Source organism: Pinus tabuliformis, chromosome 6 (assembly GCF_031772625.1).
Source record: "Pinus tabuliformis cultivar Carrire ecotype Pingquan chromosome 6, CPIR1, whole genome shotgun sequence".
NCBI classification, from domain to species: Eukaryota; Viridiplantae; Streptophyta; class Pinopsida; order Pinales; family Pinaceae; genus Pinus; species Pinus tabuliformis.
Genome location: NC_142292.1, coordinates 1,358,049,322 through 1,358,065,370, shown reverse-complemented (window position 1 = coordinate 1,358,065,370; position 16,049 = coordinate 1,358,049,322). Strand labels below are relative to the sequence as shown.

General features: G+C 37.8%; 1 protein-coding gene across 3 annotated transcripts in view; it reads left to right on the top strand.

Annotated features, from left to right (window-relative positions):
• The first annotated feature begins 7,724 nt into the window (after positions 1-7,724).
• The window catches only part of LOC149263673 (methylesterase 17-like), a 208,705-nt gene continuing 200,380 nt past the window's right edge, over positions 7,725-16,049 (top strand). Inside the window, exon 1 of one of the 3 annotated variants that reach the window (XM_089426579.1) lies at positions 7,725-8,307. In XM_089426579.1, the coding sequence (XP_089282705.1) occupies positions 8,068-8,307 (240 nt within the window). In that variant the 5' untranslated portion in view covers positions 7,725-8,067. The remainder of the gene's footprint in view (positions 8,308-16,049) is intronic. The other 2 variants (XM_089426584.1, XM_089426582.1) reach the window with 2 other exon arrangements.

Here is a 16,049-nt window from a genome sequence, read left to right as displayed (position 1 = left end):
AGAGAAGTTTTCTTGGGTCAAAGAGTACAAGGTAGAGAGGGCAGAATGACATCCAGAGAGAGGCTGGCACTGGCCAACGTAGAGATGACGCAGTGGCAACGCAGAGCCTTGAGGAAGATCGAATTCCTGCTGAGGAAATTGAGTTTCAAAAGCCGGGAGTCGGTGTGTGAGACCGGGTGGTTGGAAATCAAATTTTCTAGGAAACAAAGGAACCAGAGGCAGAGAAACGCAATCCCCAGCTAAGGTGATGCACAGACTACGTACGGTTTACGCAGATCTGCACAGAGGCTGACGTAGAAGGGACACAGAGCCTCCTTCCAGTGAGATTATGGTCATATTCTTCCAGTGATAGGGTGAGATCATCTCACTATTTTTTTTGTCCAATTTCTCTCTGTATCGGATAGCGAGTTGGGCTTCCAACGAATTGTACTCAGATTTACTATTGCATAATAATAAAACCCTCAGAGTTGTTGCAACGGTTTTCTTGCATTGGTTTTTCTGAAGACATTTTTCCAAAAATAATTGTTTCATTGTGTTGCATCTTTTCCTTGTTCAGCTTTTTTGTTTCGGCATATTATTTAAAATAGTGAATGTTGCAGTTGTATTTACTTCGATATTTATCGTACAACACAATAAATAACTTGTATTGATTAACAAGTAGGAGAAGTAACATCAGTTTGCTGCAGTAGGGATTCTAGGCTTAGGAATTTTTAGAGTAGACCATCTGTAAGGGATCAGATGATGGTGTAAGTGATGCCACATCAGCTTACAAATCTTGGGTCATCTGCCAAGTGCATCATACAACTATGGGGCTGGCTGGACATAGGTGAACCAGGTGCATCTTCCTCGTCCAATAGGTGAATCTCGAGCAATCTCTGAACATATCTGGGGATCCATGGAGTGTTTTCTACTATTGTGGAGTCCCATGGCTCTCAACACACACCCTACATGTGTCAATGTATCCCTTTGGAGGGTTAGGACCCCGTATACAGAGACCAAACCCAAATGGAGACCACTTGCAATCTTGCATAAAGACCCAATGCATCCCCTAGCCTTCCAGTACAACAAGTCATCAAGGAAATTGAGTAAAAGATCTTACAAACCATGGACAACAGGTGGGGACTTCATAATGGCATGCTCTTCCATAGTGGGCTTTGGCATGTGTTAATGTCTCCAAACTTCAAATGGGGTTAACCAAGTATCCTATTAGGTGGTTTCTACTTCTAAAGGGGATAAGATGTCCAAGGTACATCCTTTAAAGGATGGTGGCATGTGATAAAGAGATGAATGGAGTAGGGGATTAAAAGGGCAACCCTAGGTCACATGTTGGGGTACAAGGGTAGCTAATAAAAGGGAAGCCCACCCTTGGGTATATAATGTATAGAAGGGAGAAATCGTGGCACATGAGGTGCCCCAACCTTGATTTTTCCACCCTTCTTTATATGCCTTTTTCCTTTTGTGCTTTTTCTTTAATTAACTGCTCAGGGCTCAAGGGGTAAAAGCATGATGTGTGAGATATAGCAGTGGATACACCCTTTAAGGTAGGGTGGTTCATTGCCCACCAGGGGTTGGGACAATCATGGGTTCCTAAATGATAAAGGAGACTCATCTAGGGCTTGTAAAAACCAGGGTGATGGCCATGATTATGGGGTAGCGCTGATGTATTAGCTTTTCCCCACATGCTAAATGTGTTTGTCCAGGCCATCTTTTGCATTTTGTGGTGTGTTTTCTTGTTGAATGTGGCCAATTATGCTTTTACTTTTCTTTTCGGTTGCATCAAATTCTGGGGCATCATTCTAGGCCCGGCCCAAAGTGTGGGCAAGGGGAAGAGGAAAGCTAACCCTATGTGGACCAAGTGAAGGAATGTGGACCCAGGTGGGAGAAATGGTGAATGGGGTTATAATGAGTGGAAGGGGAGTAATATATATGGATGAGGGAGCGAGACCACACAACCAAAATAGGGGTTTCACATGTAATACCATCCCTAAAGTCCAAGGGTCAGTAAAAAAGATCCCATCGGACTAGGGTCCAAGGTTAACATCCAAAAGAGGTCAAGGGGACAAGAGCACATACCTAGCCCATTATTTTCACCGAATAGCCCCATTAATCCATGTCGAGAAGTGTCCATGATAAGCAAACTACAATACTCAATTACCAGATGACAAGCCATACCTTTAGGTTCGGGAGGCCCACCTTCAAACATACGATCATGGCAGATGGGTGAGGGACCACATGGTTGGCTCAAGTGGCGAAGATGTGGCAACAAGCTAGTTGGTAGCTACAAGGGGCTATTGGCTGCTAGCTGAGGACCATCCTGGAGAATTTTTTTCTTCTAGGGATATCACCCACAAAATGGTGGGTAACCTCTGGCTCCAACTGGGACGTGATCTCTTGAATAAGTGGATGAAGTTACTCGAACGGGAGGTCACGAGAACTCCAACAATCTCTTGGTTACTGCAGACTTGTTACCTGCACATATAATATATGAAAAACACGGAGCAATATGCTTTCGCGACGTCTCATGATCGCACGTGCTTGGATTAAGCCCATAAAAATCGACTCATAGAAGTATTTAGTTTTTTAAATCTAAATGCAGCTAATATATCATGAGAAATATCATATGACATTAGTTCTAATGCAGAATCAACATGCAATGCATCCTACTCTACCATGGATATGCTAATGCTAAGTGTAATCATAAAGCTAGTGCAACCAACATATCGCTATATCAATATACATATGCCTGCCAGTATGACTACTCATGTAGAAAATCCCAAAGCAAATGCAGATACATTTGTATCGAGGATGAAGCGGGTGGGGGCTAGGAAAATATGATCTCCATTTGAGACAAAAGGAAGCCCTAGGAGAAGGAGAATAAGCCAATCTAGAAGTGTAGGGATTTCCCTTTAAGTACACAACGGTGGAATGAAAGATCATTGTCAACAATTCCCTATCATTGTTTATAATATCATGCTTTGTAGATGCCATAAGGTCGTGATGAGAGGGGGACGAAGGGCAAGGGAAGAAAGGGGTGCAATAAATAGGTCGCTCAAGGTGATGGTTACATTAGAGAGGGGATGTCATGGAGTGATCAAAACCCTAAGGGTGCGTCCAAGGAGGTAAAGTATAATCAATTAGGGGCTCTTCCCCTTGATACTATACTCGGAAGGGGGGAAGGGCTCACGAGCAATTGAGATCACATGACAAGGGGTGAGGGAATCACTTGATGAAGACTCGAGATGATGAACAATAGAAAAGAGCAAAGAGGAAGGTGAAGTCTTAATGGGACCCTTTTCTTGAAAATCCAACTCTAGAAACTCAAGTGATTTGAATATACTCCCGGTATCATAAGGAAGATAGGTATGAGCAAGGGCCTTATCAATCATATCATTGTTGGTATCAAAGATAAGGTCTTCCCAAAAAGGGGAATCAATCATCTCTAATTGCTCCTTTTCATGCAAGGGAAAGTGATAATTTTCCTTCCCAAGGGTATTGATGGATATGTCCTCATGAATAATGCTCGGAAGAAAAGGAGGACCACTCTCAACCTCATCCTCCTTGTCGGTGTCATAAATGGGAGCACAGTCAAATTGAGGGCCAACAACTTCCCATTTCTCTTTTTCAATATGGAAATCACATTTAATGTCATCTTCTAAGGGGCTAATGGGATCACCTTCCTCAAGGTTTTCAAAAGGAGAATCATCGAGAGTACTATCCTTGAGAAAGGTAAGGTTAGTCTCAACTTCACTTTCCACAGACTCGTTCTTCCCAACACGTGTCCTCAAAATCATCCTTTTCATCATGTGGACCCATGGAGGACTCATCTTCTTGTTCATTACTTAGATTCTCAATGTCTTGATAATGCTCGATGAAGGCTTCCTCTTGGATGCTTAATGCAAGGTGTACTTGAAAATGTCTAAGAAAGCCATCAACAAACTTTTCAATAAATGAGATGCTCCTAGGTTCGTGTGTGGGTACACATTGGAAAGGGCTTGAACATGAGTTCTAATTCCTAGTGTTCAGTATGTGCCCTGTGCTCTGTGATACTAATATAGCTTGGACCTATGGGAAGAATCTCTATTCATACCTATGGGAAGAATCTCAATTCAAACCTGTTACAAGAACAATCTTTGGACTTGTTACAACCATAATCCTCAGACCTGTTGCAAGCATTATCATCGGACTTGTGGTAACTAAGAACACATAGCTTGGATTTGTGGGAGAAGTCTCAAAGAGCTTGGACCAGTACACTTCAAACCTGTGCTAGACTTAAGTTTCAAACTTCATGACATATGGACAGAGCATATTTTTGGAGTAGCAAATCTAGAACTTTAGGCTTGGATTTCAATTTTTTTTGTGCAAAGCAGACCTCAGAGCAACAAACCTATGACACTACATTGATTCTAGTCTCTTCTTGTGAGTAGAACTAGGTCGAGTTGAAGCACAATCTTGGAGTTACTTTGCAATGTTTAAGATATACCTTGAAGTCCTTTTGGAAGTAGCATACCTTAGTTGAAAGTTTAAAGCAAGTGTTTAAGCATTGTTTGGAAAACATCTCTCGACGCAGTTTTGGACCTAAAGATTACAGTGGATAAATTGAAGACATTAAGCATCTCTTAAGTAAGTCATTGAGTCAATTTTGTTTTTGACCAAGTTGGAGCTTGGTGGGATTGGTGTCCTTGTTATTTATCAAGTTGGAGCTTGGAATTAACTGAGAGGATTGGAGTCCTCACCCAAGATTGGGGTCTTGGGAAATTTTGTAAAGGTTGGAGCCTAATTTGTTGAAAGATGATTGGACTCCTCGTTAATTTGTTAATAAAATTATTTTTAATATTGTCTCTTATCTTCTAGTTCATTTTGTGAAAAACATTAACTGGCATAAATAAAAATTGAAAGAAATATTTCTTCACCCCCCCTCTCAGTATTTCCAACATTAATAAATGGAAAATGTTGAAACCGTATAAATCCAAAATGAAAAGAAACTAAGTCGAATGGTGCCAGCTTATCTCTAAGAAGAGATGTGATGGCTACACGCCCTCACCGAATTGTCTTATAATGAAGCTTGGATGCCCTTTTATCATAAAGAAACAATGAGAAACCCTAAATATCCAAAAAAATAACCCTAGGAGTTGAAGCAAGAAAGACTTGCGGACCTTGACGGGGTGAGTTGAAATCTCCATTTGGTGCACACAATAGTTCGTTGCAAAGGTTTAACCGAGAAGTACATTTTTCAATTTCTCTTGGCAATCACATATATTCAAGCACCCGTTTCCCCAAAAAAAGTTGTTTAGGGCTTCAAAATGGCTCTGAAAGTTCATGACCTAAAAACTGTAAAAAAACTGCTAAAATAGAAAATTGTGATATGAGCTAGTGGAATAGGTGAGCGGCCACCAATATCCACTACGATCAACATATTATATCTTCACAATGTTAAAATACAATGTGTATATCCCTCCATAAACTCCCAATCTATTGACTCTGGATTAGAACACAACAGTAGTTCTATAATCTAAATTACAAAACCATGGGTGGCACAACTAAAAATGAAAATTGTGTTGAAAACCATTAAAAACATACACAAAAAGCTATCCATTTTTTTTTATTTTATCTTTATTTGTTTATTTATTTATTTTTCAAGGACTTTGTCCCCCTTGTGACCCCTCTCCTCCTCCCTTACCCCTCCCCCCGCTATGCTCAATGTATACAAATCACACATGGATCTAGTCGTGCAAAAATATAACACAAACCCAACAAATAACTCTTCCTATCAAACGAGGGGAAGAAGTGAGAGGACTTTCTCTAATAGGAAAGATGAGAGGAAAAATGAATTGCTAGTGGATTATAGAAGATGTAAACATATGAGTGGTAGGAGCAAATGAAATTATCTTAATCTACGTAGGAAATAGTATTATGTTTTCTTGGAGACTTAGGGTGACTAGATGCTTAGGGGTTTGGCCAATTAACCCAATTGTTGAAATAAAAAAGATAGCAACATTTATGCATTTTATAGGGAAATAAAGTGGAGGTGCTAAGGTAAGAAGCATTTTATAGGGAAATAAAGTGGAGGTGCTAAGGTAAGAAGAAATTATTAAGTATAGGAGTGACAACTAAGTTTTGAGAAAAAACTAGGAATATAGGTAGGTTAGGAAAGGGGAGGGAATCTAAACATTAATTGATTTAGATATTTTTTATGAATTAATTAGAGTGATTAAGAATGTTTGTTGATTATTAAAGGAGAGAACCTCTAACTAAATCAACATAAGAAACTAAACAAAATAGCTAGAAAGGAAGAAATTCGAATTTACTAATAAGAAGAGTTGACCCAAATAAGGATGATTAGGAAATAAGGTAGGGATATTGAAGAGGGTTGAAAAACATGGTTAAACTTAGATGAAAAGAGTGAAAAATAAGAAATATTAGAAAGAAATTTTATTTTTTAATCTCCAAACTTTGGTCAAAACATAAAGAGAGGAAAACAAATAAAATTTATTACCTCTTCTTCTTCCTGATGAGAATAGAAATTTGTCCAATTTAGGGCAAGAAAATGTTATCTGAATTGATGAGAGTCAAATAAGAAAGTGGAAAAATTGGACAAGAAAATGTTATCTGAATTCATGAGAGTTAAATAAGAAAGTGAAATCTATGTTTAACTCGTGATGTTTAAAACTGATCAACATATTTAAAAATGAATAAAAAAGATTATAAAAATCAAATAGATAAATGCAATGGGAAAAAAGATGTGAATGTGTTTTAATATCTCTTATTTTATCTTTACAAGAAGAATGTTCTCCCTTCCTCCACATACTCTAACAGAGTAAACCGTCATATAATTAAGAAATCTTAAAGATCATAAGATAATCTTCAAGACCATAATGATCTTATGCTTAGTAGCATTCCACGACAAAACTATAATGATTTTGTGTTTGCTGAGCTGTACTTGGGATGTGCAATAGTTCCACTTTTGTATGGTTGCAGAAAGATTCGTCTAACTGTGTTGTTCCATTATTATTACTAGTGGATCTCGTTGGTCCTATGGACTAGTTTCACTGACTGGTCTTATGAGTTATGACTACTAGCATTCAAGCACGGTTGTATTGGAGGTCAATTCAGAGTCTAATTGTGGATCTCGTTTGTCCTATGGTCTATTTGCACTGATTGATTGGTCTTATGATCACCAGCATTCCACGGCTGTATCAGAGATCAATTCACTCGCGGGAAAGATTCGTTTGTCCTATGGAGATCTAAGGATCACTAGCATTCCACGGCTGTATCGGAGGTCAATTCACGTGCGGGAAAAATGCTGGGGAGGTTCTAGCTGGTCCATGTTTTCTGCTAACAGGTTGCGCCCATTTAGCTTTCAAGGATCATTTCAGAATTTTGTTTTGTTTGCATGAAACTTCGGATATGTGCCAGGGATATTCGGCTTTAGAATGACATAATAGGTAACTGTTAAAAAAACAAAGAGTACTAACCAGGATCATGCGTTAACTTGAATTCTGTAAGAAAAAAACAGAACATCAACATAATAGGAGGAATAGAGAGAAATAATATAATATATATAGATAAGATAATTTAATTATATTTATATGTAACTATTGACCACAAGGTAGATCAAAGGGATTGTTGAGTACAATGATGTCCATAAAATGAGAGAATATAAAAAATACAAACTCAACAATGATATCCATAAAATGCAGAAAAATATAAAATATACAACCTCTCCTTTATATACTGAGAGGAACCCGGCCTAGACAGGTAGTTGGGCGGTTCATTTACCAAGCAGTAATAAGGCAAATATGCACAATATTACTGACCTAAATACACTTAACCACATGATGTATGTACACCAACATAACAGAATGAGAATTTCTGGAATTTATTACACTTAGACATGTCTGGTTCCAGACTAAGAGAAGAAGAGTTGATCTTAGAAAAAGAAAGGATAAGATAATTTACATGCAAGACAATCGGGACCCATAATATAATAGAGTTTTAAGGATAGCTTGTGAAGTGGATGATTAGCTAATAAAATTGGAAGCTGAAAACATAGCACAGGAAAAGAAAAACATGGATTGTGAAAATATAGCAGCAGGAGGAATACATTTTGTATTGGTTCATGGAGCTATGCATGGAGCATGGTGCTGGTATAAGATTGTGGAGCTTCTTGAGAAAGATGGTCACAAGGTGTCAGCAATCGATCTGATGAGTGCTGGTACAAGTCCTGTTACAGCTGATTCCATCACCTCGTTTGAAGAATATAATCAGCCTCTTATGCACTTCCTTGCCAAGCTCCCACAGACAGAAAAGGTACTTACATTGATTTCGGTTATAAATCCATACTCACGGTTGAATCCATTTTCTTTTTTTCAATGATCATTAATGTAGTTAGAGAAGATGGTGCTTGAACGTGATCTACATGTCCTCTTTGGAGGCCTTCAGCAATTAGACTGACAAATAAAAGGGTAGCCTTCCAGATCAATAGCTAGATAAAATGGGATATCTGGCCTTAGGGACCAAGGTTTTCTTCTGAATTTTTTTCCTGTACAACTTTTGGTGAAATTTCTTTGTTACATCTCAGCAAGCTCAAAGCCACTTATACATCCTAGATATTGACCAGAAAAATGTGCAGCAGTTGAATGAAGGACCTGGAAATTCGTCATTGCCGTTAGATTACTTGCTCAAGTGCAGCCACACCATACTTAGAAATGATGCTTTGTCCAATACTGATCATTCCTGGCCTTAAACTTCTTTTAAGCCTTGGCCAGCTGTTCTTGCACCTCTGGATGGATCTACCTAATTCTCTCAACAAATTTGTTTTCTTATCTACCCCTGATTCTTTTGAATCCTTGATTGCTTGCCGCTGCTCATTTGAATCCTTGATTCCTTGCCACTGCTCAAGTACAGGATGAAATGGGGCTTGCAGAAGATAGCCCATACATGTCTCAAAGGGTCACATGTTGGTAGATGAATACACATCCCAATTTTAACACTGCTGAATATATGCTAAACTTTCATCCCATATCTTGGGATTTTTCGATTGTATCCCTACAACAAATGCACCAAAGTCCTATTCACCACTTCAATCTGTCCATTAGTTTGTGAATTGAACGTTGTTGACCTTTGCAACTTAGTGTCTGTTACCACACAAATTAGCAGTGTTGGCAAGGTTCAACCAAGACTATTATATGGTAAGCACAATTACGAGTACATCCAATGTCACCTCAGCATATTCAGCTCGCTTTTTAAGTCAACTCCCACTAAATGCCACTAAATGCCATGGGTGGTATCCCTACAAACAACAACTCAACCAAAGAATAAGTAGACCAGAAGAATAAGTAGACCAGTGCTTATATGGAGTATATGGAAGAGGTAGGAGTTAATTAAATGATCAAATTCTGATCTGATTTATGATACAATAGTGAAATAACACTGTATACCAACGGTGAGAAATTATTCAATATGCTAAGAAAAAGACTTTGAAAACACCACAAATTGAATATAAAAACTTCTTATCAGAATAGAAGACAAAATAGGGTTGTTATGCCTGTTCTATATGGCTGTAAGAAGTCAAAATACTTGTTGTTCAAACTTGTAATTTTAACATTTTTTAAGAGTGCAACAAGCCAGGGCCACTTTAAGGGCCTGAAGATAGCCCTTAGTGAACCTGAAACTCAAGGGACTTTGTTGGAGATGTTAGTATTATCAAAGAGTTTTCCAAGAAGCACAAGAACACTAAATTTGAACAAATAGTTTGAAAGATATTGACGCAATCCCATTGGTTTCTCTGGAACCTCCCTATTTCGGCTCTAATTTGACTTTGAATGTTATGTGGGAAAATCACACATGTCTCTAAAACCAAGACTGTAGATCGGTTGGTTTTCACTGTGTTAAATCCACAGCTCTAGAAATTCCCCTTTGTTGCCACTTTCCTCTCTTTTAACCACCTGCGTTACGACCCGCAGCCTCATCCTCGAACGTCGCTCGTTCCTTTTGGAATCGCTTCAGATTTCCCCACATTAGTATCATTGTAATGCAACTTGATTCTTTGATGGCCTGCAAGCCAACGGTTGGTTCAACACCAATCTATGGTTGATGTGCATTCGGTGGTGACCAGCATCTTGTTGATGTGGCCTTAATTCCAACAATTGGTCCAAGATGTTCTACACTTGATTATGCCCGAATGTGTTATGAGTGCCGGAGGTGTGGGTCCACACTGGATTCAGCTTCGACTACTCCGGTCCAGGGAATTTCAGAGGTTCGAACGATTTCCCAGGGATCACTTTGCAAGGGCCGGATAAGCTCAAATATTCAGCCAAGTATGAATATAAGCCAAGTCCGAGGTCGGGGCCACCACCAACAAACATTCAAAGGTTTCAACAACCCACATGATGTTAAGACCTCCAAGTTTTTTTCTGGGATCCGGGTATGTCTTGGCGTCATTTGCCTTGTCGCACCCCAACACCTCTTAGTTTGCGATCCTGCAGCCTCAACGTCACTCAACCGTTGACATTGCGTAGGATTTAACGCTCTTAGTTTTCGATCCTGCTGCCTCAACGTCACTCAACTGTTGAGGTTGCGTAGGATTTAACGTTCGCGCTCTCAAACAAAGAACGATAGTGTTGCACCTTGTATTCCCAAACTTAAACATACTTAATGGTTGCTGCAGCTCAATCCTGAGTCCCCACAACTTTTCCTTTCAACTGATTTGGAAGCGAGATTGCCCTAAAATTTTCTTACTTTCCCTCATTGTGACCTCAAAGTCATGACTTTGAATCCAACGCAAGTTGATAGATTTCTGAGCGTTAGAGATTTATTTGCCAATGCTATGTGTTCATCACGCCAGGGTTTGGCTTACACAATTCTATTACACCTGACTAATCACAACACATATAATCCTTCTTGAGTGACCTTGTGAAACACTCCTTCCACATAGTCTATGTGTCATTCAAGAATGAACACTTCAAATTCAAAAGCGACATTAATTCACACTCCAACAAAGAATTGAAAAGACAAGAAAAACTCTATTTCTACTATAAATTATGGAGGAAATATTTACAAAAACCTTTACATGGGCTCTTTATCTGAGGCCCCTTGGCTTCAACACTCCTGAGCTCTATCTCTTGAGCTCCCTTCTACTTTTATACAAATATTTACATTCACTATGGGACAAAGTATAAAATGGAGATCGTCTTTGGACACGTGTTCTTAATCGCTAACACCTAATTTGACACTTGTCACATTTCCGAAAGCCCATTTGGCCAAACACTAGCTCATTAAAACAACCAATAACTCAACCTACTATTGGGAATTGTTACAATGAGCCACATGGTTAAGAGTGCTAACAAACTAACAACCTAGATTCTCATTTGTATTTACATCACAATTTCCTACTTTTATACAATTTGTTTTGAGGGAGATTCCTTCCCCTTTGGAAGATTTTGTGACCCCTTTGGGTCTAGGCAAAATAAGTTGCCTAGGGATTGATGCTCTTACATCATATATTAAATTTGCAATACAATTGCTCAAAAACAACCCCACAACTGTGAGGGTTGAAAATTGACTTAGCCAAAAATAATGATCAGAACAGCAAATCCTTTTGGATAGTCAACATATGATCTAATAGCAACAATTAGTCAATGAAAACCTCTTTAGATCAAATTTAATAGATACAAAACATTTTATCTTGGTTTTCACATATCCCAAGTGTTAGGTCCCTATACTACTAGTGTAACACTTTATTGTTATTAGTACAACCCCCTTATTATATTGTTGTGCCCATGTAGTCCCCATATTGTTATTATTTTGCCCCATAGAAGCCCACTATTGTTATTATTGTGCCCTTAAATTATTATTGTTATGTCGGCTCTGATTATATTATGACCCCTTAGACTCCTATATATATAAAGGAGGTCTTGTCATTTGTATCATCCAAGAATTTTTCATTTGTGTAATGTAAAGGAGGTTGCCCCCTCAAAGAGGCTTATTTTTAAGGCGTTGATCTATCTTTTCTATCTTTTTGTGAGCTAATTTCATAACATTTGGTACCAAAGATTTGGATTCTAGGGTTTCGCTGCTCCAAACAGGTCATCGTGCCATTTTCACTATAACTTTTTTCTGTGATGTTTCAAACGCTACAAAAAAAACCCATTTGAGAAGAAATCTTGCTGAACCGCGTGTCTGAATTTCAGATCTTGTTTCGCTATATTTTCGGAGATATGATCTAAGGAAGTTAGGGTTTTTGCAAGCTCCAGAATTTCATCTAAAACAGGGCATCGAGGTATTTTCGATATGAAGTTTCAGAAGCTAAAGCAAAAACCCATTTGAGAAGAAATCGTTCTGAATCTCGGGTCCAAATTTCAGATCTTGTCTCGCTATATTTTCGGATATATGATCTGAGGAAGTTAGGGTTTTTGCAGACTCCCAAATTACATCGCAAATAGGGGACCTTGGGAAAATCGTCATAACTTTCTCTCTGAACTACAAATTGAAATTTCATAAGAATGTATAGAAAGAGGATGGACTGTAGTTTTCTGTGCATAGTTTTCAGATCCGAAGGTCGAAGCAGTGACACGTGGCACGTCATACAAGTTCGCTATATTGAAACATTATATAATCAGGTCATCTTAGGAGATTGGGCATAACTCTTTCTTGGAGAATCAAATTCTGATCAGACTTGCGGGGTTAGAAAGAGGACTCAGAGGGCTACTGCAGGAAACAATTTTAGAACTTTGAGATCTGAAAATACAGAATTACAGTCATTTCAAGATCGAGCTCCTAAAATCAAGAAAAGGCGATATGAGGAAGTTTGATGGAAAAGATCCAGTAAATTGGATACTACAGATGGAGCAATATTTTGATCTACATGGTGTACCACTGTTACAAAAGGTATGTATTGCATCTTCATATTTAGAACCGGATCAATTTTTATGGTATAAAGGGCTTTGTTCTCGTAAAAAACTTGTTACGTGGTCAATTTTCACGGAGGAAATGATAGCACATTATGAGGATACAAAGAGCAACACCTCCTTTAGAGCAACACCACAACAATTGGAAGAAAAAAGAGAAAAAGGGTTTTGTTACAAAGTGGAAAGCAAAATTATGGCAACAAAGAAGTCTACCCCTCACAACTATAAAGATGGAAATGTTGTTTCTCCTAGTCTTCCACAACCTACAAGGGTTACACCACAACAATTGGAAGAAAAAGAGAAAAAGGGTTTTGTTACAACTGTGATAACAAATACATTAAAGTTCATAATTGTGTTGAGAAGAAATTATTTTACATTGATTGTGGAGAGGACGAAGAAAATGATCAAGAAATGTCAAAAGAAGAGTATATACACCAGGAACCAATCCCAGAGAAAGAAGAAATGAATCCGACCATATATTGTAAAGCATTGGAAAGAATTACCTCTCCTTAAACTCTCAAGATAGAAGGACATATCAAGAAGAAAAAGGTTCAAGAAGTGAAAGATCACATAGAGAAAGAAGAAATGAATCCAACCATATCTTGTAATGCATTGGACGGAATTACCACTCCTCAAACTATCAATATAGAAGGACATATCAAGAAGAAAAATGTTCAAGAATTGAAAGATCACATCGAGTCTCAAGAAATCAATCCGACCATATCTTGTAATGCATTGGAAGAAATTACCACTCCTCAAACTATCAAGATAGAAGGACATATCAAGAAGAAAAAGGTAAGAATGTTGATTGATTCGGGCAGTACCCATAATTTTATTGATTGTAAGATAGCCAAGGAATTGAATTGCTTCATATATCCAGCACTAGAGTGTCAAGTGATGGTTGCAAGTGGAGGAACCATAAATTGCTCTGGAAAGTGCCATAATATCAAGCTATCCATGGGAGAGTATGTATTGAATAGCCCAATGCTTTCCATTCCAATGGGTGGTGCTGATGTTTTACTAGGAGTCCAATGGCTACAATCTTTGGGTACGATAGCTTTTAATTTTCAAGAACTTTTCTTGAAATTTTTTTGGGAAGGAAAAGAAGTTGAATTGAGGGGTATCAGAGGAAAACCTGGAAAGATAATCAACTCTAACAGCATGAAAAAGCTTCTAAATAAAGAACAATGGGGTGTAATTGCACAATTATGTTCACTAGAGGATCCCACATCGAAATCATGTATTTCTCTAGATTTCCAAAATGTTTTGGACAATCATTCCAAGGTATTTGAGACTCCCAAAGGCCTCCCACCTATTCGTGATCATGATCATGCTATTCATTTGATTCCACGAAGTGTTCCTCCAAACATCAGGCCTTACATATATCCATATGCCCAAAGGAGTGGGAACTCAATCAAAAGTTGCAGAAAATCCCAGTTCAAACAGTTTTGCGAGAACTTGAAAAGGAAGGAAAAATCATATTGGAACCTGAAGCAGTCAAAAAACCGAGAAATCGAAAGCTACAAAATAGATCAATTTCAGAGTATCTCATCAAGTGGAAGAACTTACCCGCTGAAGATTCCACATGGGAGGACAAGAATTTATACAAAAGCATCAAGAACTACTCAAGAGTTGAGGACAACACTTTTTGAAGGAGAGGGGCATGTTAGGTCCCTATACTACTAGTGTAACCCATTATTGTTATTAGTACAACCCCCTGATTATATTGTTGTGCCCATGTAGTCCCCATATTGTTATTATTGTGCCCCATAGAAGCCCGCTATTGTTATTATTGTGCCCTTACATTATTATTGTTATGTCGGCTCTGATTATATTTTGACCCCTTAGACTCCTATATATAGAAAGGAGGTCTTGTCATTTGTATCATCCAAGAATTGTTCATTTGTGTAATGTATAGGAGGTTGCCCCCCTCGAAGAGGCTGAATTCTAAGGTGTTGATCTTTCTTTTTTATCTTTTTGTGAGTTGGTTTCATAACACCAAGCCAAGGGTTTGCCTCCAATCTCTTCCAATTGATGTAGATCATTTACAAAACCTATAATTAGCTTCAAAAGACTTGGAAATGTAATTACTACAACAATATAGGGAAAATTAATGAGGGTCACATAGCCTTAGGGCTTAGGGCTCCCCAAAATTACAATTTTTGTGCTGATTGTACCAATAGGTAAATCAATAACATCAATGTAAACCACAACTGAATGAGATATTCATTATTGAAATATTTTTTATATTTTTATAAGTAATTTGATTTTTGGAAATATATAATTTTTTTAGGGTTTTTCTTATAATTAAAACTAATTACAAATTTACAAATAAAATTATTGCAAATTGTTGGAATCAGGATATGATCCTTCTTCCGCAAGAGTCAAGGACAAGGAATTATGTCCTCTCTTAATTTGGTATCTCAATGCTTAAGGTTTTGGAAAATTTTGTGACTAAATTGCTCTTATACGCTCACACACTTAGATTTCGGACACATAGGAATGAAATGTAATCATAATATATTTTATTAATTGTATAAACTGAATGATGATTACATGGCTATGGCAGTTCTCCTCATATAGGAGTTGACTGGCCATGCCAAAATAGAAAGACATGTCTTTTGGAAATGATGTCCCTTCAATATTACTAAATCTACTTAATAATTTATTAATTAATCATTTATGTTTTATTTATTTTATTATTTGAATAATATATATAGGTATTTTAGTTTATGAATTTTTAATTCATAACATTGTGTCTCCCTTAAAAATGCTTTATCCTCAAAGCATAGGTAAGGTTGGGTGTTGTTGAAGAAAACATTCTGACTCCCAAGATGAGTCTTCCTCCGATAATTTCTTCTATTTGATGAGGTACTCCTTAATCGTCTTGGACTGTAATACCTTCTCCCTGGTAGCAAGTATACCTTCAAGTTCTAGGACGATTCTTCCTTCTTCATCGGTCTCTGGTATCTCTGTTTGAGCTATTTGGTTTTGCCCTAGTACTTTCATGAGACTTGATACATGGAAGGTATTATGGATTCGACAATTGTTTGGTAACTTCAATCCATAAGCTACGCTACTTTTTTTTTTTATTATTTGACACAGGCCATAATATTTAGGTGATAGCTTATTTTTCCCTTGTTG